This window comes from Macaca nemestrina, chromosome 6 (assembly GCF_043159975.1).
Source record: "Macaca nemestrina isolate mMacNem1 chromosome 6, mMacNem.hap1, whole genome shotgun sequence".
Lineage (NCBI taxonomy): Eukaryota > Metazoa > Chordata > Mammalia > Primates > Cercopithecidae > Macaca > Macaca nemestrina.
In genome coordinates, this window is record NC_092130.1 from 93716783 (window position 1) to 93744520 (window position 27738).

The following is a 27738-nucleotide window of genomic DNA, read 5'->3' on the forward strand; positions in this document are numbered from 1 at the left end:
ACCATGGAATACTATGCAGCCATAAAAAAGGGTAAGTTCATGTCCTTTGTAGGGACATGGATGCAGCTGGAAACCATCATTCTGAGCAAACTATTGCAAGAACAGGAAACCAAACACTGAATGTTCTCACTCATAGGTGGGAATTGAACAATGAGAACACTTGGACACAGGAAGGGGGACATCACACACCAGGGCCTGTCGTTGGGTGGTGGGAGAGGGGAGGGATAGCATTAGGAGATAAAGCTAATGTAAATGACGAGTTAATGGGTGCAGCACACTAACATGGCACATGTATACATATGTAACAAACCTGTACAGTGTGTACATGTACACTACAACTTACAATATAATAAAAAATAAATAAATTTTAAAAAGAAAATTTATACTACTAAGCATAAAAGAATATTTTGAATATGTTTATGTTTTCTCTAAATGTCCCATAACATAAAAATTAGTTTTTAAAATCTTACTAACTTGTGGTACTTTCACATCGTACTTATACCAGTCAACAACTGCAGAGATGTGATAGATGGTATATTTTAAAAATCCCTTTTGTTCCTAAAACCTTAATCCATTTTCTAGAAGATCTACATATAATTCTGTTCAAAGGCATATGGAAACCACATTCCCTTAATAGAAATGGCTTAATAAAGCCTAGTGAAAATTTCAGTGTTATTATTTCAATATTTGTTAAATTAATGTGATTGCCATGCATAGCCTTCTCAAAATTGCAAGTTATATATATATGTGTATATATATAAATATGTGTATATATATGTGTGTGTGCGTGTATATATATATATATATTTTTTTTTTGACGGAGTGTTGCTCTGTCGCCCAGGCTGGGGTGCAGTGGTGCAGTGGTACAATCTCGTCTCACAGCAAGCTCTGTCTCCCGGGTTCACGCCATTCTCCTGCCTCAGCCTCCCAAGTAGCTGAGGCTACAGGTGCCCAACACCATGCCCGGCTAATTCTTTTGTATTTTTAGTAAAGATGGGGTTTTACCATGTTAGCCAGGATGGTTTCGATCTCCTGACCTCATGGTCTGCCTGCCTCAGCCTCCCAAAATGCTGGGATTACAGGCGTGAGCCACCACACTTGGCTGCAAATTACATTTCTATGGATGACATTCTCTAAAGATTTATTGCTTGCTGTGCAATAAATGAAAAATACGGTTCTCATGTCATGAATTCCTACACGAGTATAAAAATTTGAAGTCAAATTTGGAAATTTGGATTAAAAATATTAGATAACAGAAATAATTATGAATTAAGACAAGGACAAATATTAAATAATTGTGCAATCGAAATATTAATGAGTGATTTGTGGATTATATAAGGAGTAAATGTTAGTTTGAAACATTTTATTTTAAAAATATAACGAATTATATTTACTGCTATTTTAATTTGGGGAAATATGTATTTAATAAGAACCCATTTCTGTTAGGTAAAATACATGCCAAATATTACAAGTACCTACATGTTCTTAGAATGTAAAGAGTATTATTTTTAAGGGGAGCCTTTGAATTAAGGACAAAACCTGTACGAAAGTGTGGAGAAAATTTGGCACTGATCTTTCTTAAGAATCTGGGAAATTATTTTGTAAATGGCTAAATCCATGTATAAAGTAAGATTTCTATTTCCCCCAAAATATAAATAGTTAAAAGTGGCTCAATTTTATAATATGTTATTAACTTATTCCTGTATATACAACTTTTCATGAAAAGATCCCACACCAAATACTACTATTTCTATCCATCCATGTGCTTGTTTCTATCCATTCATCTCTCCATGATATTTATGTCTAGTATATTAAAAGAAATGGAATGCTGAGAATGATTAAATACTTTCTTAGTAATATGACTACACAAGAATTTCTTACAGGGCTCAAGCTTTGTTTTATTGATGGAACACTTTCTTCAAATGAAATATTGCAGATATCGTCTAACAAGCAAAACAGTAAAAAGGTGAACTGCCCTGGGAATGAGGGAGAGACGGAAGGAGGAACATTCTCTCATTTACCAACTTTTTTCTTGGTCCTCCAAAATACACTTGAGGAATTTTTAGGGCTCCATGGAAGAGGAATATATAATATGTTCTGGTAAGACACAGAGTATATTGTATGCTTCATAAAAACTTTTGTCACAAAACTGAAAACATAAATTTCAATTATTTACTGTTAAAGCTAAGCTATTTGATTATTTCATCTGGAATTTTCCATCTGGAATTCTACTGGTTCTAGAAAGCCAATATTTACAGTATGTACATGTAGTAAACAGGTGTATACATAAAATGCTTCCCGGTTGTCACCTTACTTTTTCAGTTCTCTCTCTCTCAACCTTCCCAGTACACCCTATGTTCCAACCGAAGTAAATGCTTTCTGCTCCTAAATAATTTTTTTTTTCTTACTATCTCTGTGCTTCTGAATTTGTCATTCTTTGTCAGGGATTCTGCCTTGCCTCCGCCATTCATCAACTCAGATTCTTACTACTTGGATGTAAAGCTTTCTGACAATCACAACTAAATGTGGCTTCCAACCTTGGTCTGTGACACTCTGCTTACGAGTCTCTCAAAAGACTTTCAATTAAAGGTATTCTCTTTATAGTTCTCTTAAGACACAAATCCTATTTTGCCTTAAGAAATAGAGATATTGCGAATTTGTTAATCCCTCAGCTATACTCTAAGTATATTCAGGGAGCTATATGAGGGAAAGCTGGTAGCCCCTCAGTGTTGAATACTGTGTGGAATCTGTCAGATCTGTTTATGGAAGGGCCATAGATAGAAATATTACCTATTCTCTATTACTCTGCCCCTCCAAGCATGAAACAATTGGCAGGAACAATGTATGATCACTGTCTAGAACATTACTAGTTGAATTAACAAATGCATAAACATTATGAGTAAGCATTACTAATTTGAATTAATAAAATTAAAAACTCCATCAGAATTCCTTTAGCAGTTACAGAATTTGTCCATTAGCAAGAAGGTGTGCACTGGATTCAGATGCTTTAGAAAGAAGTCTTGTACTTTTCAATATTTGGCCAGGGTGAGGCTAGACTATGTTAACAGGGGAAAGGTGAAGTGTGTGCTTACTCTGGCATAGTAGAGGCTCTGAATCCCAAGCACAACCAATTCAGACTACTTATTCCCATGGAAATAAGGTATGACCAGAGTTGAACAATGAAATATTCTAAAGAGTTATGAAATTTCCCTTCCTCTGTTCCCCCTTTTTCTTTCTGCTTTCTGTGCTCTGTTCTGTTCTATTCTGTGCCTCACGAGAGGAGAAAAGAAGCCACAGAAACGTGAGTCAGAGTTTCCAGCATCTCTAATGCACTCACTGCCTGGGCTAAAGCACTCCACGGAGGCAGTTCCTGTTGCCCCATCAGTCCTATTGCTGGAGTCAGCGAGGGACAGTGCTTGTGTGGCTCTGCTCACATCATCCACTCTTCATCAATGCTATGTATTGCTTAATTTAAAAAGCCTAAACCATGCAAATTATCAAACAACAATGACTGAGAACTGTATTACTCCATTTCCGTGGTTTCCATTTGCTTATGAAATTATTCATGTTAACATAACATCTTAATTATTTGGTGCTTTGAAAGTCATTCTTAAGAGAAAAGTACACAATTCTGAGATTTACTTGACAACTTGAAAGTTTTTATTGTTTTGCCCTATTTTAAAATGTGACCAGAAAATCTCACATGAAATTCAGTGATGTTCTCTGATTTTATATACTGAAATGCTTTTCTCTTCGTATTTGAAGTGAGATGAACATACAAATGACTAATTAATATTGAGTAAATTTTAATGTGATGGCAAATTATATGGTTTTTGTAACGACTCATTTTTCTGCTTTGTGATCTTCATGAATATGTATGTATATCTGTTTGTGTGTGTACATATATATATAAAAGTACTGATTATACATCAGCCCATATAGTTATCATAACAGTACTTGATGAGGACCACATGGTTTCTATTCATTAGAAATCTGCAACTTTGGTAGAGAATTCACTAAAATGTTCAGGGCTAAACTTGGTATAGTTAACAGTACTTTAAAAAATTGGGTAACTGAGCAAAAACTGTTGCCTATAAACTTTTGCAAAACATATCCTTATACTTTCCTGACTTGATAAACAGAAGCTGCAGATCAAAATGTTATATCTTTGGTGATCATCCTGAGAATCAGTTCTCATTGTGCTGTGATTCTGAAGAGATTATTCTAAAATTCCATGGACATTTTTAGTTTAAAAAATACTTGATATCATGTTTCTCTTTTTTTATTTTTATTTTTAGAGCAATATTTAATCAGGTGAATACCAGCAAAGACAGAAAATACAGAAAAAAATTTCCATAAGGCATGATATGAATAAATAAGTGAAAAAACAATCTTGGGTTTAAAAGTAAAGCATGAGAATTTGAAGCCTGTGAAATTTTATTTATACAAAAGAATAAAAATAGCTATTTAAAAAGAATTGATTTAAACTTATGTTTTTCCATTTTTCCTGCTCCTTGAACACGAATCTGCTACCAACTCAGAAAGATTTAAGATAGGTAATTACTAAATAAACACTCTTTACCTCTCCTTGCAAAAAAACAGAGCCAAGTTTCCCATTTCACTTATGATAAACCAGATTATTTTCAGTTATGTTTCTCTCTTTTAATGAATTATGTTTGAATGTTTAATTGTTGAGACTTTGTATAATTAAGCTCTAGCTATAGTCAGAGAGTAAAACATCAAGAAGAGTTAGTTATCATAGAGCTGGGTCAGGAGAGTAGATTTAACCTTCATTCAATAGCCACCTCTAGGAACTAAACACTTTCTCAGCCATCCTATTAATATTGGTTCATTAATTGTAGTAAATATACCACACTAAAGTAAGATTTTAATAATAAGAGACACTGAGTGTGAGGTATATGGGAACTCTGTACTATCTTCTCAACTTTTCTGTAAATCTAAAACTGTTCTAAAAATAAAGCTTACTATAAAAAAATTTGAAAAGCAAATAGGACATGAAATAACACTAAGAAAGGAGTTAAGAAACCTGACTTCTAGTCTTAGCTCTACTGAATTGCTTCTGGGAGACCTTGCTTAGGTAACTAAAACTAAATTACTGAAACTTTATTTTTCTTCCCAATAACTATAAAATGGTACCAAGACATGAATGAGTTTGTTTGCTTGTAATTTTATTTTGTAACTCAGAAATTCAACTTCAGTTTAGTAATTCAATTTAGCAGATACTTTTAGGTAGATATACTAGCCAGTTTAAGTGCTTTAGAAGAAACTTAAAGCAAATTAGTCTTATCCACCTAAATATAGAATTAAATTACAGTCTTATCTAACTATCAAACTTATGAAAAAATCAATAATTTATGGAAAATTTATAGATACATTTTATAGAAGCAAAGCAAAGGTAAATTTGATCAAGAGTTTTTCTTTTTTCTTTTTTTTTTTGATCGAGTTTTTCTAAATGACTACGTTTGTATGGATACTCAAATCTTCATTTTCTGGTAGAAGATAACTAAAGTAATAATCACAGAGAGTAGATTTGTGAACAAATTAAAATTAAAATTCTGTACATCAATAAAATATCCACATGCCAAAAGACATTTGTAGTAACCAATAGATGACACAGCCTTATAGGTGTATTCTAATACCACAGAGCAAAGGATTTTGGTAGAATTCAGGTAAGAGAGCAAAGAAAGAGAAAAGAGTCACGAGTCTGGTTAACTCAAGTCTGATGAATACAGAGATCTTTACCAAGAAGCTGCTTAAGGCTGGGTGCGGTGGTGCACTCCTGTAATCCCAGCTACTCCAGAGGCATGAGAATCACTTGAACCTGGAAGGCGGAGGTTGCAGTGAGCTGAGATTGTACCACTGCAGTCCAGCCTGGGCGACAGAGTGAGACTTCATCTCAAAAACAAACAAACAAACAAACAAAAATAAGTTGTTTAACAGCCCAGTAATTTTGGGCAGATGATTCTTGTGATCTTAAATAAAAGTACTTGTATTACTTTTACAGTTTTGGATCGTATCCGTGAACTGTGTTCTAAAATACTAGATTATTAAAAAATTTACTTATGTCACATTTTAAATTATTTCTGTTTTAACCACTTCTAGGTAATCTGTGATTTTCTATTTATTCCTCACCTCATCCCAATTAGGTCAATTAATTAAGAGTTGATTGTAGTTGAGTGCAAAGTCATTAGTTTTATCATATTGTCAAAAACTGTACCCTTATTTGCCATGCTCACAAATATTGTCAATGTTTTCTTTAATAATATTTGTAAACATTTTTTGAGCTAGAAATTATACTCATTTGTATCATTATCTTAGATCTTTCATTCTCAGTTTATTTCATATAACATTACAAATATAAATAGTCTATGTGGTGCTGCCTCTCTACGTGAATTTGCTATTGTATTATTTGTATTTTTTACTACATTATACAGTACTTGATTTTTGGAAGTTATAGAGGCATGAAGTTAAATATATTTTAATTGACTCATTTTTTTAAAAGATTTATTATAAGAGTAATCTCTCTCTTTTACAATTTGGAACAATCGTAAATTGTTGTTACTACTTTCCTTATAATTTATTATTATACCACCACAATTATCATTAGTGTTTCTCATAATAAAAGCATTCATTCACCAACCAACACTTACGTGATCTTATGTGATGGCTCCTACACTACAGGATAACTGTTCTTACAAATGTATAAATGTTTTGCTTTAATCGTATCCCCTATACTATATATTTGAAACTTTTCTCTGTGCATAAATAAAAATATCTTTCATTTTATTTTACAGCTAGGGCAACAATATAGTATACAGCATACTTTAGATTCTTACTATAGAGTACTTTAGATTCTTACTAACCAAGTTTGACATCTTTTTTTTTTTTTTTTGAGATGGTCTTGCTGTCTCCCAGGCTGGAGTGCAGTGGCACCATCTTGGCTCACTGCAACCTCCCTCTCCTGGGTTCAAACAATTCCCCTGCCTCAGCCTCCCAAGTAGTTGGGACTACAAGCATGTGCCACCACACCCGGCTGATTTTTGTATTTTCAGTAGAGATGGGGTTTCACCATGTTGGCCGGGCTAGTCTCGAACTCCTGACCTTAAGTGAGTCACCCACCTCAGCCTCCCAAAGTGCTGGGATTACAGGTGTGAGCCACCGTGCTCGTCCAGACATCTTTTGTACTATTTATTATTTGTGACTCTGTGCCTCAGTCTCTTCATATATAAAATGGGGATACAAATACTAACTATCCCATTGAATTATTATAAGGATTAAAAAAGGTAATGCATGTAAAGCACTTTGGGAGGTTGCTACACTGTAAATCCTTAATAGTGTTAGCTATTATTATTTTTGTAGTTGATCTTATCCCTCCTCATCACAAGAACCCTAATGAGCTGTTCTCCTTGAATAAGATCTTTGTTTTCTATCAAACATAAAATTGAGGATTTACAGCTCCTGTCTGCAGCTTCCAGTGAGACCAATACAGAAGCCAGGTGATTTCTGCATTTCCAGCTGGGGTATCTGGTTCATCTCACTGGGACTAGTTAGACAGTGGGTGCAGATCACAGAGGGAGAGCTGAATGCGGGTGGAGCATCTCCTCACCTGGTAAGCACATGGGGTCAGGGAACTCCCTCCACTAGCCAAGGGAAGCTGTGAGGAACTGTGCCGTGAGGAACGGTACACTCTGGCCCAGAAACTACACTTTTCCTATCGTCTTCACAACCTGCAGACCAGGAGATTCCCTTGGGTAACTACACCACCAGGACCCTGGGTTTCAAGCATAAAACTGGGCGGCCATCTGAGCAGACACACAGCGAGGTGCAAGAGTTTTTTTTTTTTTTTTTTGTACCCCAGTAGCTCCTGGAACACCAGCGAGACAGAACCATTCACTCCCCCTGGAAAGAGGGCTTAAGCCAGGGAGCCAAGTGGTCTTGCTCAGCAGATCCCACCCCCATGGAGCCCAGCAAGCTAAGATCCACTGGCTTGAAATTCTCGCTGTCAGCACAGCCATCTGAAGTCGACCTGGGATGCTCAAGCTTAGTAGGGGGAGGGGCATTTGCCATTACTGAGGCTTGAGTAGGCGGTTTTCCCCTCACAGGGTAAACAAAGCCACTATACTACAAGGCTACAGTAACCAAAAGAGCTTGGTACTGGTATCAAAACAGATATGTAGACCAATGGAACAGAACAGAGGCCTCAGACATAACACCACATATCTACAACCATCTGATCTTTGACAAACCTGAAGAAAACAAGCAATTGGGAAAGGATTCCCTATTTAATAAATGGTGTTGGGAAAACTGGCTAGCCATATGCAGGAAACTGAAACTGGACCCCTTCCTTATACCTTATACAAAAATTAACTCAAAATGGATTAAAGACGTAAATGTAAAACCTAAAATCATAAAAACCCTAGAAGAAAACCTAGGCAATACCATTCAGGACATAAGCATGGGCAAAGACTTCATGACTAAAACACCAAAAGCAATTGCAAGAAAAGGCAAAATTGACAAATGGGATCTAATTAAAGAGCCTTTACGCAGCAAAAGAAACTATCATCAGAGTGAACAGGCAACCTACAGAATGGGAGAAAATTTTTGCAATCTATCCATTTGACAAAGGGCTAATATCCAGAATCTACAAGGTACTTAAACAAATTAACAAGAAAAAAACAACTCCATCAAAAAGTGGGTGAAGGATATGAACAGACACTTCTCAAAAGAAGATATTTATGTAGTCAACAAACATGAAAAAAGCTCATCATTGCTGGTCATCAGAGAAATGCAAATCAAAACCACAATGAGATACATCTCATGCCAGTAAGAATGGTGAACATTAAAAAGCCAGGAAACAACAGATGCTGGAGAGGATGTGGCAAAATATGAATGCTTTTACACTGTTGGTGGGAGTGTAAATTAGTTCAACCATTGTGGAAGACAGTGTGGCAATTCCTCAAGGATCTAGAACCAGAAATACCAGTTGATCCAGAAATCCTATTACTAGGTATATACCCAAAGGATTATAAATCATTCCACTATAAAAAAAACAAAAAAAAAACAAAAAAAAAAAACCCCAAAAAAAACACACACACACACACATGCACATGTATGTTTATTGCGGCACTGTTCACAATAGCAAAGAATTGGAACCAACCCAAATGCCCATCAATGACAGACTGGATAAAGAAAATGTGGTACATATATACCATGGAATACTATGCAGTCATGAAAAAGAATGAGTTCATGTCCTTTGCAGGGGACATGGATGAAGCTGGAAACCTTTATTCTCAGCAAACTAACACAGGAACAGAAAACCAAACACTGCTTGTTCTCACTCATAAGCGGAAGTTGTACAATGAGAACATATGGACACAAGAAGGGGAACATCACATATCAGGGCCTGATGGGAGGTGGAGGGCAAGAAGAGGAATAGCATTAGGAGAAATACCTAATGTAGATAACGGGTTGATGGGTGCAGCAAACCACCACGGCACATGTACACCTATGTAACAAACATGCATGTTCTGCACATATATCCCAGAACTTAAAGTATAATTAAAAAAAAAAAAACAAAAGACACACACACACACACCCCAAAGATAAAATTAGTGTGACATAATTAGCTAGTATCCATTTAATAAGCTTTGACCATAAGGTTATTCTACATTATACTTTTAGTATAATTCTTGCTAAGTTTCAGAAGCTTATGCATTTGAATGCTTGCATCCAACTATATAAAAGCCCAGGTGTTCAGCTAATATCTCCTGCTTAAAATAACTAAAATTGCTGGAGAAAGAGAGAGAGAAAGAGAACATACATACACTTTTTTTCTTTTTCTTAATAGCACTGGAGATCTACTGAGGTATTTTTACAGACTTGGGAAGCACAGCAGGGAGAGACAAAGCCTAGGGCTTGTCCAAAGTGGAGAGTCTAACAAGAGACCTTCTAAAAAGGTGGGACACTACTTACTCACTTTGTAATCAAAAAGTATGTTTGCAAATCACTTGGGTATGTTTGCAGCCCATATTAATATAATTCATGTAGTTTTAAAACAAAACAACCTCAAATCGTTAGTTTAAAGTGGTCCAATAGTGTACGTACATAGCAGAAGCAAAGACAAATTTTTTCAGGAAAAATGCCTTCATACTAGGCCTCAAAGAATTCCCACAAGTAACTTTCCATGAAAAATGACTATCGCACAGTAAATAATTACTTCACTCATAAAGAGGCAAAGAACATAAGTGAGACTAGTAGAAACAAAAGCAACAAAAGTTGGTTGTGAAGATTTCAAATATTATAACTAACAGGCACAACAATAAAATAACCATGTTGATGATACTTAAAGAAATAAAATATAAGCTTAAAATGGTAACAGAAAACTATAAAAATGCCAAAGCACATTTGAAAACAACACATGTAATATCTAAAAATAAAACATATGATACTTGAAATTCAAAATTCAACGGTCAAGTTTAATAGAGATTAGTTGCCCGTATTTGAAGAGATAATTAGCAAACTGAAAGAAAGGCTAGAAGGAATTATGGAGAATTCAACATAAAAAGTCAAATATAAAAGAGGGGTTAAAATACATGGAAAACAGAGTGAGAAGACAAGTCTAATTGGAGTTACAAAAGGAAGAGACAAAGAGAACAAGGCAGAAGAGCTATTTGACAAAAAATGGCTGAGAAATTTTCAGAATTGATGAATTTCACCAAACCTTCACCTCAAAAATCACAAATTGCAAGCAAAATAACTAAAAAGAAATCTACATTTTGTTGTATCATATAGAAGTTTCAGAACACCAAAGACATAAGGGCAATCTTAAAAAATAGCCAGTAAGAAAAGATTACCGCCAAAGGAATGATTGTTAAACTGTTGGCCAACTTTTCAACTTTCAATGAAATTAAATTTTTGCATGCTGAAAGAAATAACTCAGAATTCTAGCTCCAGTAGAATTTTTTCCAAAAATAGAAAGTGAAATAAAGATATTTTCAGTCCACTAAGATTGGGAAGTTTGCTTCCAGTGGAACTTCATTGGAAGAAATTCTAGAGAATGTACTTCATGCAAATGTAAAATAATCTAGGAAAATAAGGCTAAAAAGCAAGAAGAAAAAAATTGAAAGCTATAAATTTTCAGATAAATTAAAATGAGCATTGACTATGAGCACTGACATGAGAATATCTTATTCTTTAGAAAGAGACAGAATTAAACTTTCTCCAAGGATATAAAAATAACATGCAAGTTAGCAGGTTACTTGGAATTAGAGGAAATTAAGGGAGTTAACATTTAAGGGAGTTAAGGGAGTTAACACTTAAAGGAATTAATGTCTTCCAAATCAGAAGACTCCTGTTTGTTGACTGAGAAGAGCAAAGGGTACTTGGTTGACTTTATACTTTCATAAGTTAAGAGAGCATGTTGTAATTTTAGAGTAGATACTAAAAGACGAGAAACAGTATATTTCCTCTAAAATAGTAAAAGATAAAAACTACAAGATGAGATTAAGAAAATAATCCATCTAAATGTACTATGTCAGAGAGATTTCTAAAATGTAAGGACACATAAGGGTAGAAAGTAACAAGGGTGAACAACCAGTTATACCAGGGAAACGCTAATCAAAAAAATGCCCATGTAGCTATATTAATATCAGATGAAACAGACTGAGATAAAAACATGAGAAATACTGAGAGCCATTTTATAATAATGAAAGAGTCTCTTCTTCAGGAAGATAAAACTATGTGATCAAATTATACAGCCTTAGATTGACAACTACAAAGACATACGGGAGATTTTTACCACATTTCTTTTCATAGGATAAACAGAAGGAAATGGGTAGAATACAGAAAATCTTAATAACAAGAGTAATAAATTTGATCAACTGAAAAAAAATACATGTGTATATAAAACTTCACCCAATTGTAGACAGTTTTTTTTCAACACACGTAGAACATTTATGGTGCCATAAGACAGTTTTCAACAAACTTCAAAGGACTGGATTCATACAGTGTGTAATTTATACTGTCACTTATGTTCTTTATGACTTTGTTGAACTCATTTAACCTCTCTAAGCTTCAATCTCCTAAAGTGCAAAATGGTAATGATAACGATAATATGCTTCTGCTGTGTAAGGCAGCGACATAAAGAAATGATGCATTAAAAGGTCCTATATGGCAAGATGAAAAGTTTGCATTTTAAACCGAATACATTACAAATAGGAATGGCATGTTAAGTTTTTAGAAAGACAAAATCTTTTGTTAATGATTCCGTTAATCTGCTGTTTTTGGCAATAAGGTAGAGACTGGCTTAGAGATGGGAGCAGAGACAGCTGCATTAGGAATAAAAGATAATAAATAAGATGAGAAATAACGAGAACTTGAAGTGTGTGTGAAAAGACATACCTTCACATATATTCATGTTCCTATTTAACAATTTCAATCCCAAAGAGAAATAACAAAAACTAGGCCTACTATTATACTTAAGTCACATATATCTAAGTCTACTTTTAAAGCATTACATAATCTTACTCTATAATATCATTTAAAATTTAATAAATTTCACTATTAGGTATTTCTTCTTCACAACCAACCTCCAAAACAAAAATACTTGTTATTTCTGTTAACTGATATTAATAGCTATTTAAAATATGTGTTGGTGTATTCATTTAATAATCTTAGAAAACTCAAGAGAAAATGTTCCTAAGCATTGTGTTTTGAAGAAATTCAGTTTGTAAATGCACATGCAGCAAATTCTAAGCAAACTTCTCTAATTTCTCTACAATTCTCATTTACATAAAATTTGGCTAACATATAAAAGCATGTGTAATTTAAATTTGAATAGGTGAAGTTAAAATTAATCTTCAAAATACTTCTGTGTAGCACAAGTACTCTATATGAAAGAGGTTCCTCAATAACTTAGTCTTGTTTTAATTTTTTTATCATTAAATTTTTATCTGTTACATAATATTTAATGACACTAACACTTGTAGTATGATTCCAAATTGGAAAAGATGTTTTATTTTTTGAAATGTTATCACATTGTTTACTTATATTTTGTTAAGAAATTATGCATTTATATGCATATATAAGATTGCCCTGTAATTTTCCCTTCTGTTAATAATATTATCTGCCTTTATTATCCAAGATGTTCATTCTTTTATTTGTTCAAGGTTTTTGTACAATTTGAATGATCTGTTCTTTGCAAGTCTGTTGGCAACTGTCTGTAAGATTGCACCGAATTGTTTTTATTTAATGGGAATATTTTAAACTGCTTCTTCACATTTTTTTTTCTAGTAATTTGTCTATTCTGATTAGACTCAAATATATTGGTATATAATGGTCATAGTAATCTCTATTTATTATTTTAATCTCTGTTACTTTTTTCCTTAGTAGTATTACTTACTTTTCCCATATTTCAAATTTGTTTCCTTTCAAAATCTCACCAAAATAATGTTTTTAATCTTTCCAGAGGGCTGTTTTTAATTTATTGCTCTTCTTTTTGTTTTTTACTTTAATTAATTTCTGTTTTTACTTTTACAACCTCCTTCCATCTAATAAAATATAATTCATGTACCACAAAAAATAAAATAAATAAAATTTTTATCATTGACTTAAAGTCCATAAATGGTATTAAGGATGATTTAAATTTAGGGGAAATAACATCTGGTTAGTGTAAATGATACTAATAAGAATAGCTATGGCAAAGAATGCCATGGTGGCATATCCTTTTCAAAGAAATTCTTATTTCTTATAGAACCAACGTATTGTTCATTTGTATGTCCTATGCAAGATTGTCATAATTAAGGTGAAAGCAAATGAGGTTTCTTCAAAGCGAAAAGGTGTGTTGAAAGAAATTAAAACGTCAGAATAAGATGAATAAAACAGGCCAAAGGGAAAATGTAACTTCAAGAGATTTTACACATTGTCTCTGTTGGTCATTTTGGAAGTCGTCCAAACATTACATCAAATAAAGTCAAACTCAAGAGAGATTTGTCACTTACATACTTTATACTTTGGCATAAAGCAGTGGTGCTAAATATCTCTGGTTGTGCTATTTGGAAAGGAGAGAAAAGGATGAAAAGAAGATCAAGGTCATGCTTATTTGCTACTTCCCTCTTATCTCCCACTGGAAAGCATCAAACTCTATCTTCAGTCTGATAACACAGTATCCCTTTCATCTCTCATCTGGATTACAACAGCCTCCTAACTGGTCCTCTAAAGTTCTACTCGTGGCCACTTTTAATCAATCTGCCTCAGAGTAGAAAAAGTGATCTTCTCACAATGTAAATCAAATAACACAGTTCACTCTTTGAAACCCTGCAAAAGCTTCCCAAAGCATACAGAATAAATTCCAAACTCTCATTTTGGCATCCAGGCTCTGCATGATCTGGATCCTGCTTACCTCTTCACACTAGATACGCTTGTGCATGTGCATGTTTGTGCATGTGTGTGTGCGTGCGTGTGTGTGTGTGTGACTTCCTGTGTATACTTCTATCTAAACACGGCCAGTTTCTTCCAATCTTGGAGCCTCTGCATGTCCTTCTTTCTTCATGGAATACTTCACCTCTAAAAAGATGAGTACTTTCTGTTTACATTAAGCTTAAATATTATTTGCCTGGAGTCCTTCCTGACCATCTTACCTAGGGCAGATTCATTCTGTGATTCTCTATCTCAAAACCCTGTTTGTTTCCCTCAAAGCATATATCATGGAATACAATTATTTATTGTATCTGTCGGCTTATTTATAAAGTTTCTCCCCTAACATGAGAGCTCTATGATGACAAAGTGGGTGCCTTTTCTCATGGCATCTTATTATATACAACATTTTATGACAGATATGTAAGGTAGATTATTCTATATGCACATCATTTTTATTTTTTCCCCACTTAGAAACACTTAGGAGGACAGTGTTTCAGAAAACATGTTCCATACTGGTAAGTGATGTTCAATTAAAAAGTGGTTCTGTGGTCAAATAATTCTTGCAAGTGCTACTCACTGTATGTCCCTCCTGAGAGTTCACGATGCACATTAGTATATGAAAAGATTTCAGAAGAAATCTTCTTACTTTTACTCAGTCCATTGATTCCTATATTTGAAGAGTCTGCAAACTCCTCACTCTTTTCCTTATTTAGCATTTACTAACCTTCTAAGGTATAAAGCTTAACATAAAAAACTTTGAGAAATGATGCTCAGAACCCCAGGGAAGCACTATTTGTCTACTAACTTCGCTATTAACCTATTTAAATGGATTCAAGGATTTTTATCATATCACCATAGAGTGCTTCCAAGAAATCTCTTGTTCCATAAAATCACACTATAAAAAGTGAGTGCTAGAAAAAAAGCATTATCAGAAAAGCTAACTAAATTTACATAAACTAGTAATACATCACCAGTAAATTATGAATACCTAAAATTCAGGCCTTATCCTTGATATTGTATTTTATATGTTTCATTTTTGATACATGATCTTTTAACCATAACTATGTTAGTTTCATTATTATTTGCCTATGAACTAATAAGGCAACCAGAAGTCTTCTCAATTAATTCATAAAAAGCTATTGAGATAAAATTTGCTGCTAATGGCAATCTGCACCCATAATTCTCATAAGACACACTAATTCTTTTTAGTAAAATATTACATAGTTATCCACTGCTCCTAAAACATTTTTGTTTAGCCAGTTCACCGGAAGTTTAACTGATAGTCATGAGTAATTGGAGTACATGACTTTTTAGAGCACAATACAGCTGAAGTAATCGGTAAAGCTATTTTTATTATTCTATCTTTGAAATATTTCGTAACTTTACATTTTTTGTTCAAAATACCAACATTTTAAATTTGTACAAATCCAACAACTGAATCTATTATCCTTATCATCTTTTAATTATATTTCTTTGGCACAAAATACTATTTGGCAAAAAATGACCTGCAAGTTCCTCTTGTGTACTTGGAAACTTTTGTACAAATACATGCCACTGGTTAGAATGCAAGTGTATCTGGTTGCTACCAACAGGCAGTATTAAAAATTAGTCATGGTCATTTTCTTTTTGTCATAATTTTATTCTTTAGTACTCAGAGTATTTAAAGCACTGTTTATACCTATTTATGATTAAAAGAGAGAAAAAATAAAACACCAAAAGTCAGACATCCCTGAATACTTTGGGAAAGAGATTTCAAAAGAAACCAGAAGAATTAGTTAGCTATTAATATCACTGGTATCTACAATTTTTAAAATAAAACCAACTTTTAAAAGAATACTGATGTATCAGTAATTTTTATAGTTTTACTTTAAAAGTATCTTTTGTAATCTACTCTGTTCAAAACCAGAATTTCTTCTGTACTTGTATATTCTTTTTCTTAGAGGATCTGATGTAAAAACACATTCATTCACTCTTTTATCAATTCAAAAAATATCTCTTGCATACCTATCACTCAATGTACAAGTATGCTAAGTGCCATGAAATACAGAAAATGCAGGGGTGCTACATCTGTCTGAAATTTACAAACTGATAATGAAGGGAAGACACATACATAAATACAGGGCAAAATGGGTTCGATATTAGAGGATGTACTTAGCAGCCTACAAGTTCAAAGAGGAAAGAGAGATTGTTCTCATGATTTCCAAGAAAGTCTGATTAGAAGAGGTAACTTTTGATGGGTTAAATTATAAAAGATGTGAAGGAATAATAATTTTCAAACAGAGAGCAATTTAAACAAAAAAAAAAAAAAAAAGAAAAAGAAAAAGAAAAGAGAAAAAAGAAATGTGAAGAAATGTGAAGGGATGAATGGATGAGATGAGAGATATATGTGAGTAATTTCTGTAAGTCCAATTTGAGAAAAGCACTGATAAGTTAAGCATAGTGTAGTATTATACTAGGAGTTAGAATATCATTTCCTTTGGAAGGGAAGAAAGACATATGGTGATACATAAGAGAAATATGACTGGCAGTAAATAAGAAAGAGTAAAGAATGTCTACTATAGGGTTCACAGCTAGGGACACAGTCTCTGGTGTGGTGGCCTGGGAATAAAACCTTGGGAAGGCAGGCTTAGTCAGCTGACAAATCCTGAGTTCCACATCCTTATTTACATGTAAAATTATAATTGTTAAATAAATTTACACTGAGTAGATAAAAGGCCTATAATAAATCTCATTGTTATTTCTATTGTTTATGACAACTGTGACTAATTATACCTAGATTACCATATGTACAGATTTAAAAGAGCATTTTATCCTCTCATCACATCTACAATAAGATTAAGACTTAATTTCTTCTTTTCATATAAACTAAGAGAAATCCAAAATACAGTTTTGTCATCTAATTTAGAAAATAAACAAAAACATACATTTGATTAAATTATGAATTTATTAAAAAATCATGTAGTTAATATGCTATTGCTCAAACAACTAGCTAAAAAAGAAAAAGAAAAAGGGTTTCTTGTGTATTCAGTCTACTGGGATATTAACTAGCCCGTAACAGTGAGAATAAGGCAAGATTACTGCTTTGTTTAACTTGCAGAACTATTCATTAATTTTATTTACAAAAGTTAAATAATTTCATTAATTTGGAGAATATAGTACTACCCAAAATGTTTTATTTACAAAATAGAATATTGCTATTTAATTATCATAAAACAAACAATGGGTAAGTCAAATGTATATTTAAAGATTTGTTTTAAATTAGATTTTGAGCTTAAGTTTGTGGGTAAGGAATAACATGAAACACTCTGAATTCTTCAGCAGAAAAATATTTAGTCAATCCCAATTATACTGACGGATACTTAGCGGAAGCTATAATAATTATAATCAGAAACTGCTCTGGGCCAGTGTTTTCCAAAATTCCATGAGACACTCCAGTAAAAGGGGTTCTCCATTCAAACACATTTGGAAAATACTGGTTCAATAATGCCAACATGACAATGTGCACCGGGAATCTTAGGCAAGGGCTATAGCCTGTGAAGTTTCCCAAAAGCATATGACTAGGAAACCTGTTATTTGCCAAGCAATTTTCACCATATCAAGGAACAAACTCTATGAGATGCTGCTCTGTAAGAAATAATAAAGTTTACATTTTTTTTTTCTCTACAAAGTTTGCTGGTTTTGCTTCACCTTTCTTGATATCTCATTTACAGGATGTCCTCAAGTCCTACACTTTCTACTGCACCATAAAATACACACACACACACACACCCAGAAATACACATACAATATATATAGTATTTACATAAACATAAACATATATATAACTCATCTATCTGTCTGTCTGTCTGTCTATCCATCTGTCCATCCGTCCGTCTGTCTGTCTCTCCGTCCATCCATCCATCCTTCTGAACTATATCTGAAGTCAACATTTACCCTGCCTGAGCAGTGCCTCAGAATCCAGTTGTCTTCTCTTACCATCACGTCCAAATCAAAAGTTGTAACATATAGTGGCTCCAAATGAGCTGTTACAGAGGAAATACCTAATAAATTAAGATGACTTGGTTGATAAAGTCGGTAAGTAGTCAGGTACATATGAATTTGAAAAAAACAGGCCCAGCTGTCTTAATCTAAAGAAGTAGAGCACACATAGCATTGCGGCACAAAGGCAGATGAAGTGTGAGGGAATATATTCTATTCTGCTGCCCCGATAGCCATTCTATGTAAGCATCTATTTACCTGGTTTACATGTAAGTCCAGTAATAGATTTTGATCTAAGAAAAGCATTGCTATTATACTTAAGGTATTATTTTATTTTCACTGTTCTTTCTTTTCCTTTCCAACTCAAAATAAAGAAAAATATACAAAGGAAATGGGCAAATTTTACAGAAAAATGACCAGTTTTTTAAAGATAATCTCAGTGTGGACTGTGACATAGAATTATACAATTTATGAGCTGAAAGTGCTCTTACTAATTACCTAGTACAGTATTCCCATTTACGGTTGAAATTTTAAAAGGGGGGATGGGGTGGTAAAGGAGCTCAAAGTCACACAAACTGGTGGCAAATCAAGGCTTAGAACCTGTCTTTAAACTTTTGTCCTTTAAGTGTTCCAGTTCACTGGGGTGCCTCCCGTGATTTTTGTTTGTTTCTTTTGTCTTGCTTTTGAGAACTGTCATACATTTCAGAAAAAAAAAGATACACAAATATTTACATACATAGATGTTTAGAGAGATTACAAGATACCAGTAACATTCACTTTATTTTCTACCAGAATGTATTCACATTCATCTGTTGATTTTAAAGTTTTGAAAATACATGAATAATCTATGTAAGCCGAATAAAAATACAAAACCCAACAAAACAACAAAGTAATGATTTTTGTGGGTATACTACATTTCCCCTTCAATAAAGGCACATTCTAGTGCCTAAGGAAGAGTAAGTCTTTACATGCCAATATTCATAAGGGGTGGTAATTTTGTAGCACAGCACTTTGCAGAACTCTGAATAGTGGGCACTGACAAAAGGATAAAAATTCAATTTATTTAATTAGGGAAAAAATTGTGGAGAACTTGAACTTCTTTGTACTAATTTAGAAAATCCCTAAACTCTAGAAATTGCTACATGAACTCTTAAACAAGAAGTCAGAATGAAAATTTTCCCTTTAAGTGAGTAACAGATAAAGTGAAACAGATTCTTTTAAATTATTTTTCAGACAAGCAACGCCAGGTTGGGTCTTAATAATATGTTTTACAAAGCGCCAACTACTAAAGATTGATTTTTAGCAGATAATCTTTACAAAGCACATAGTGCAGAATATGATCAGAATACTTAAGATATATAATAGTAATAATGTTCTATTTATAAAATGAATAAAATATAGATATTTAAGTTTCTATTTTCTTAAACAGAATTAATAAAAGGGTATCCACTTTATATATAAATCTATACTATATATATATAAGTCAAAATAACAATATTGTGGCTTTCCATTTATGGATTAAATAAATTCATTACATGAAGGAGATATCCAATACGTAAAGATAATCTTTACTTCTACCCTAACAAGAAAAAGTTGAACAAACTGAAAATCAATTACTTTTTTTATACGAATTAGACAACTGAGGTTGCAGGGCAAACCACCATCCAAAAATCTGGAGAAAGACAAACCCAGAGAGTCACAAGTGAGATGTGGTTACCTGGGATAGAGGCTACTGGAGCCAAAAACTGACAGGAACACTCAAATGGGAATTTTAATGAACTGCTGGAGACTTAATGTAGTAGACTAGCATGAGAGTGAGAAACTCCTGGAGGCCACAGTCTCAGGGAGTCTCCATTGTTTCCTACAGTTTATGTCCAGGAACCACACCAGATTTTCATGGTAAAGATCCAAGAAAGAGCTTCTCCTGATTCTGGCAGGGGGAGAGTCATCATTGTGAAATATGCCCTCGTCCTTCTCCATAACAAAGGCCTACTCTCTAGGAAAGAAGTTAACCCTATACCACGTGGGTTATGGATATTGCTCATGTTTCAACCTCCTCCACCATTCTTGTTTCACCTAAAAGGGGAAAAAAAAGGTACACTACCAGAGAAATACTTGTAGAAGTCACAGTCCCCAAGGTACAGGTCAGCTAAAGGACTAAGATTTAATCATAAAAATCGAGAATGCTTTTCTCCCACATCATACCACCACACCAACAGGACTCCAGTATTATAACAGTGGATTGCAGTTGAAAGAGCTGAATGATGCAGACTGTCTCTGAGGAGAATTTAGGAAAGCCAAAAGTTAACAGTGGAGACAAAAGCAAGGACAGCAGGAGGGAATCTGAAGCCTCTGACACCTACAGCTACAACAAACATTAAATATAGCACAATTCTTACCTAAATGCACGTCTTCACACTAAAAGTCTATTCTCTTCAGTTCCTATCACCTGATACATGTCCGGCTTTCAACAGAAAATTACAAGGCATTCCAGAAAGCAAGGAGTAAAATGTAGTTTTAAGAGTAGAAGCAAGCATCAAAACCATACTCAAATATGACACAGATGTTCAAATCATCAGACAGGGTGAAGTAATTATGATTAATATATTAAGGATGCTAATGGAAAAAGTAGATTATATGCAAGAACAGATGGGTAATGTAAGTAGAGACAGGGAAACTCCAGGAAAGAATCAAAATGAAATGCTAGAAATCAAAAGCACTGTAGCAGAAATGTAGAATACCTTTTATGGGCTCATCAGTAGACTAAATACAGTCAATGAAATAATCAGTAAGCTTAAAAACAGGTCAACGAAAAAATGATATAATCTGAAACAGAGATAAAAGAATGAAAAAATAGAACAGAATATCCAAGAACTGTGAGACAATTTCAAAAAGTATATATAATTATATATATTATATATATAATTATAAAAAGTATATATAATTATAGATAATATAAATATATAATTATATATATAATTAGAATACCAGAAGAAAAAGAAAACAGAGTAGAAAAAATATTTGAAGTAATAATTATCAAGAATTTTCTAAAAATAATGCCAGTCACATAATTCAGATATTCAGGAAGCCTCGAGAACACCATACCTGAAGCCCAACCAACATATCCCTAGGCATAGCATATTAAAAACTACAGAAAACCCAAGTCAAATAGAAAATGCTGAAAGAAGCCAGAGGGTAAAAAAATATCTCACATACCCAGATACAAGGTATGATTTACAGTGGTCATCAGAAGCCTGTAAACAAAAAGAGAGTGGAGGGAAATATTTAAAGTGTTGAAAGAAAGAAAGCTACCAGTCTAGAATTCTATATTCAATGAAATTATCTTTCAATAGTGAAGGAGAAATAAAGACTGTTTCAGGCAAAAAAGACATAATAGACAAGAAGACATAATAATCCTAAGCCTGTATGCAACTAACAAGCATGTCAAAATACACGAGGCAAAACTGATAGAACTGAAAGGTGAATAAGACAAATGCATTATTAGAGTTGGAGGCTTCAACATCCTGCTTTCTGTAACTGATAGATCAAGTAGGCAGAAAATCAGAAAGGATATAGTTGTCCTGAATAGCATTATCAATAAACTTGATTAATTGGCATTTATAGAATCTTCCATCCAACACCTGCATGATACATATTCTTCTCAAGTTCACATAGAACATTCAGAGACAGACCACATTCTGTGCCATAAAAAACACTTTAGCACATTAAGAAGAATAGAAATAATAAAAAGTATGTTCTTAAACCACAATGAAAATGAAACTAGAAATCAATAATAGAAAGATAGCAGAAAAATCCCAAAATATTGGGAGATTAATATACTTCTGAACATATGGCTCAAGAAGACAAGAAAAATTTAAAAATATTTTGAAGTAAATGAAAATTAAAATGCAAGTAAGCAAACTGTGTGAGATGCCACAAAAGCAGTGCTTAGAGAGGAAATTTATAGCCTTAAATGCATATATTTGAAAAGAAGGTCTAAGGTCTACAATAACCTACACTTTCATCTTAGTAAACTAGCGAAAGAAGAGCAGTTTAAGCCTGCAGCAAGCAGAAGAAAAGAAATAATAAATATTAGGGCAGAAATCAATAAAATCGAAAACAATTGAGAAAATCAACAAACCAAAAAACTTGTTTTTTTGAAAAAAGATGAATATATGACATGCATTTATTCATTCATTTAAAACATATTCAAATAAGAAAATTACACATTTTAGGGAGGAACTTAACACTATACAGATGGTCAAAACATTGAAAGCAATTCCAGTCTTTTGAATATTATATGAATGGAAATGTATCATGAGGAGTTTATGATTAGATTTCTATATACCTCTCTCCATCTCCATTCTGAATCCTTTATAATGTAAATATAAAACTATTGTAAATTATAAAATGGTAACTTTTCTGGCTGGCATAGTCAAATATCAACATTAATAAAATTAACTTGCTTTATTTTTTTCCTTCACATTAACACGTGTGAAATAAGGCACAGAAAGCTGTGCTATTCTCTCTGTTACACTAGGATATTGGGTTTTAGACTGTTTGTAAGCCAAGATGGCTAAGCTGCAGCCAATGGTTTTGTACAAAAGATGTTTCTTTTCTTTTCTCATATTGTCCCTGAAACGTTATGAATGGGCAGAATGACAAGCCTACTAATGGATCTTTTCAAAATTTATGCCCTTCTTTTTCAATTTCCTATCTAAGAATATGTTGATGTGAAAAGGCAGGGTAAGAGGGCAGGAGAATGGGCTGGAGAAGAGTCATTCAAAAACTCTGTGTCCTTACACCGAGGCAGTATGCCTAACAAATCCTAGATACGCAACATACACGAATCTTAATGCTTCACAGGCCAGACTAGAAAACTGACGGTCAATGAATTTATTATTGGTGGCAGTCTCCTACTACTGATTACATTATTTGTCCAAATGGTCATCAGATACTGTCAACTCTACCTCTTTCACATTGTTTAGATTTGTCCCACAATTTTCATCTAGTCCTCAACAACTTTAGTCTAGGTGCACATCGTCAGTTATCCACATTATTGCAACAACCCTCCACTGTCCACCTCTCTCAACATTCCTTCTCAATCTTCTCATGTACTCTGTGTTCCTAGCTTGTGATAGTTAGTTTTATGTGTCAACTGGCTAGGTAAGAGTACCTAGTTATTCAATAAAACATTATTCTAGGTGTTCCTATGAACTATTCTGCTGATGTAGTTAATATATTCAATCAGTTGACTTTCAGTAAGGGATATTACCCTAAAAAATACGGTGGGCTTCATCCAATCAGTTGAAAGGCCTTAAGGGCAAAAACTGAGGTTTCCAAGAGAAGAAATTCTGCTTCAAGACTGCAGCATTAACTCCTATTTGACTTTCCAGCCAGTCTGCTTGCAATACATATTTCAGACTTGCCAGTCCCCATAATCAGATGGGGCTAAATAAGTGTTAGCTGCTCTTATTACTGCCATCACTGTTATGGCTATCATGAATGCAGAGGATTTCCTGGATTATAAAGTGTACATTTTGGAAAATCATATCAGAGAGCCAAGGGCAAAAACTACTTGTTGGATGCTTTGGGCCTAGAATAAAGGTGACAAGCTGTCAGACAGAAAAGTGAATGTGTGAGCCAGAAGAGTCAGAGAAGAGCTTCTTTTAGACACTTCAGACATGAAGTTGATTAATTGAGAAAGGAAAGTAAAATTTACGCAGACAGACCAATTCAGTCCATTGGTCTCAAGAGACACATTTAGATTTCAGTCAGAGATGTGTTGTGCCAAATTATTCCATCTTTAGAACCTCACCCAGCTATGTCTATTATCTTACTAACCAGGAATTAAGGGCTGGATCAGCTAGCTTCTCTAAAGAAACACATGCCAAGCACAGGGGATATCTTAGACTAATCCCACTTCTGATTCAAACGAACTTTGAAAAAAGGAATAACAAGCTCCTGTGAAAAGTCATGGTTTCAGCTTTTGAAAATCAGTTACTACATTCCAGGAGGGTGAAGTGACAGTGGAGGGAATCATGAACCATGCCTCCACCCCGCTGAACAAAGCCCAAAGGAGTTACCAATGGGATCAGAACATATACGACTCAGAATTACACGTGGTTTTCAACTGAATTTATTACTTTTAATTTACCAGTGCTATTGTCAATGAAACAAACAACCCCCCCGACTGATATTAATTTGTTGCACAATATGCCACCATGGCCAGTTAATCTTTGCTGAATATTTCCCAAAACTATGAACATATTAGAATGATTGTGAAAAGATGATCTTTTGATTCCTTTATTTCTGCCAACCAGTAGGTTAAAACAAGACAAAAAAATTACATAGGGATTCCAAAGACAGTGTAATTACCTGTTTTTATTCATGAAACAGCAGCAACTCTTCCATTTACCTCTCTGTCCATTCCCACTCCTTCCTGGTATAGTTCAGTAACTCTCACAGTGTACCTGTACATTCCTTAAAGTTAAATGAAAAATTTTTAACTTCACAAGCCATACAGAAATATATTTAGATTGTATTTCAGATAAGGCTAGAATCCCCTTTGAAACACCCCTCAGTGTCAATTCCAGCCCCACATACCCCAGAGATAACCAATCTTAATAGTTTATATGTAACCTTTCTACAAATTTATTTAGGTAACAATGGAAAATATTTGGTATTTTTTGTTTCTATTATTTGCTTTATAACATATGTACAATTCTGCAACTTGCTTTTTATTAAGCTATAAACAATTCTAGCATACACACCTTCACGTATAGAGGTTAAAAGATTAGCAGAAATAATCCTGTGCAAGCGTCGGGTTCTAGGCCTGCCCTATCAAATAACAGCCATGAAATTTTGACTCTGTCACTAATCTCACTATCCTAATTTTTAAATAATCTTCCTCATTTCTGTCTTTCACAGGGTATATGTGAAAACTAAATGAAGTAATCTCCGTGTGTGCTTTGAAAGCTGTACTGTTTAATATATACATAAAATATTATTCTTAAATATTATCTAGAAAATAATCAAGTAGTGCTATTCTAATAGCATATACTATAAGTATTTAACTTAAAACTTTAACTAAGAGGTGTCACAATAATATTTCTATATTGAAATTTTTAGCTAATAGCATAGTTATCCCTAAATGTGAATGCTTCCTTGGAAACATTGACATATTATGTCAACAAAGGATTAATCATGAGAAAATATATTTACATGCAAATTCAAGTTATTAAATTGATTGTTTACAAATCAAATTCCATTTTTACATCCATGAGCTTCTATGCTCAATCCTAGAGTAAATGAACCACAGCCCAAGTGCATGAAAACAATGAGAATGACTAAATCAGAAGAGGTTATAAAACTATGACATTTAAAAATATTTAAAAATTCACCCCAAATCTCTTACATGTGATGTTCAAAAGAATTATTTTGGTAAAAATAACTTTATGAATGATTTCAGTTTTAATTACAATTCTTTTAAGAAAAATGTTTTCTATGAGATACACATCTGATTTACATTTTAAGTAAATTAAAACATTAGGATTCTTAGAGAAAATGGTTAAAAAAATTCTTAGTCACTGAGTTAAGGCACAATATCGTGTGGTTGGTTATAGATCTGATATGTTATTGGGCATATTGATTTCACTTTTTACCAGAATAATTACATGTCAAATGAAAAGAGTGCTCTACAAAGTCCCTCTTTTCTAAGTTTTTTCATGAATAGGATCATCAATAACAAACTATATCAACTTCACCTTAAAAATCTCTATGTATTTTATGTATTTGATTACCTTTCATCATGAATTATTCACTTTTTTTTTTTGCTCTGGGTTGGTAGAAGGCTTTTGGGAAGTGACTTATGTTTATGAATCTTCTCAATTTCCTTTATTTGAAACACATTACCTCATACTATTTCTTCAGACTCTCCAAGCTTGACTGGATACCCAGTTTTCACTTCTCAACATTAAAATGAGAAGGAACCATGGGAAAGTCCTGACATACATACATACATAGAAAATATTACACAAAGCCATTACTTTGGGGGTTAGATCAATGTGATCATAGTAAGATAACTCGGAGATGAGTTAAGACCCTGAAATACAAGACAGAGTGCTTCACAAGTACATTCATGTCTGAGAAGGAAGGTGGGGCACATGGAACATGTACTTAATGTCTTCCTTGTAGATGCCAAGAGAGAATGAAAACAGTAAGAATATTTGGAGTCAGTTTAGTTCAATTCCAAATTATAAATTTGACTAAACATACACATTTAATGAATTAGTGGAATAAAGTCAATTATAAAACTCCGATTGTGTAAATCAGAACAATTAGTTATATGACAGCTTTTGGACCTGTTTTAATGTCCTAGTTTGTGACAAATTTTTTTAAACAGAGAAATTTGGATCACTGGCACCTCAAAAATACTGATTTTCACTCATAGGAAAAAGTAGTAACACAATGTTAATGCTCCAACTAGGTAGGTAGATATAAATGGAAGAAATGAGAATTATGAATATCCATTTTCTAAATTAGGTGGATAGCAGAAAAAGCAATGGAATCAGAAGACCACAAGGTCCAAGCTCTAGCTTCAACAAAGTGAAACATTTTGGACATAGTTTCTTCAAATGTAAAATGAGGGTGTTGAACTGTATCTCCAACATTCTTTATAACCTATGATACTTAGGGGGAAAATTTCATAACTACAGCAGCTTTACAAACCTATTATTTGAGTGCCAAAAATGGTAAGCTGGAAAATTTTCAGTGGCTTGTGGCCTATTTGTTGTCAATTCCTTTTTTTTTTTTTGCAACATCTTTTTTTTTTTTGCAACATCTTTTTTTTTTTTTTTTTTTTGGTCTGGTTATAGAAGTACCATGGTCGCTGTAGACAATATGGAAAACACAGACAAATCCAAGCAAAAACCAAAAAAAAAAAAAAAAAAAAAGTCACTACCCAAAGATTACCTGAGCTGCTAACATACATGTTTCCAAATATATATTGTTGTATAAGTTATTAGAATTTATAGAGTCCAAGGGTTTTCAAATATGTATTTTTATGATATTTTTTTTTCTAAACAAAGTCTCACATGGAACCTTAATGTATAAACACATAAAACTGAAACTACTCTGATTGAAGTAGTGATGAAGAGCCTGGGGCTTTTCTTACATGGTTGTCAACACACACCTATGGAATCCTATACTTTAAGAAGTACTGTCTTAAAACTAATGACTTAACATATTTTCTAATGCTGGACATTTAAATTGCTTCTTCTTTTTTGCTATTATAAATATCATTCAGTTCTTTGTGTACATTCA

At 33.5% G+C, this 27738-nt stretch overlaps 1 protein-coding gene across 5 annotated transcripts in view; it reads right to left on the reverse strand.

Annotated features, from left to right (window-relative positions):
- Positions 1 to 27738, reverse strand: part of LOC105475044 (X-ray repair cross complementing 4) — a 292455-nt gene that overhangs the window by 48726 nt on the left and 215991 nt on the right. For 2 of the 5 annotated variants that reach the window (XM_071098707.1, XM_071098709.1), the window contains exon 8: positions 5764 to 5892. The exons of the other annotated variants lie outside the window; for them this stretch is intronic. In XM_071098707.1, coding sequence (XP_070954808.1) covers positions 5775 to 5892 — 118 coding nt within the window. In that variant the 3' untranslated portion in view covers positions 5764 to 5774. The remainder of the gene's footprint in view (positions 1 to 5763; positions 5893 to 27738) is intronic. 5 annotated transcript variants of the gene reach the window in all.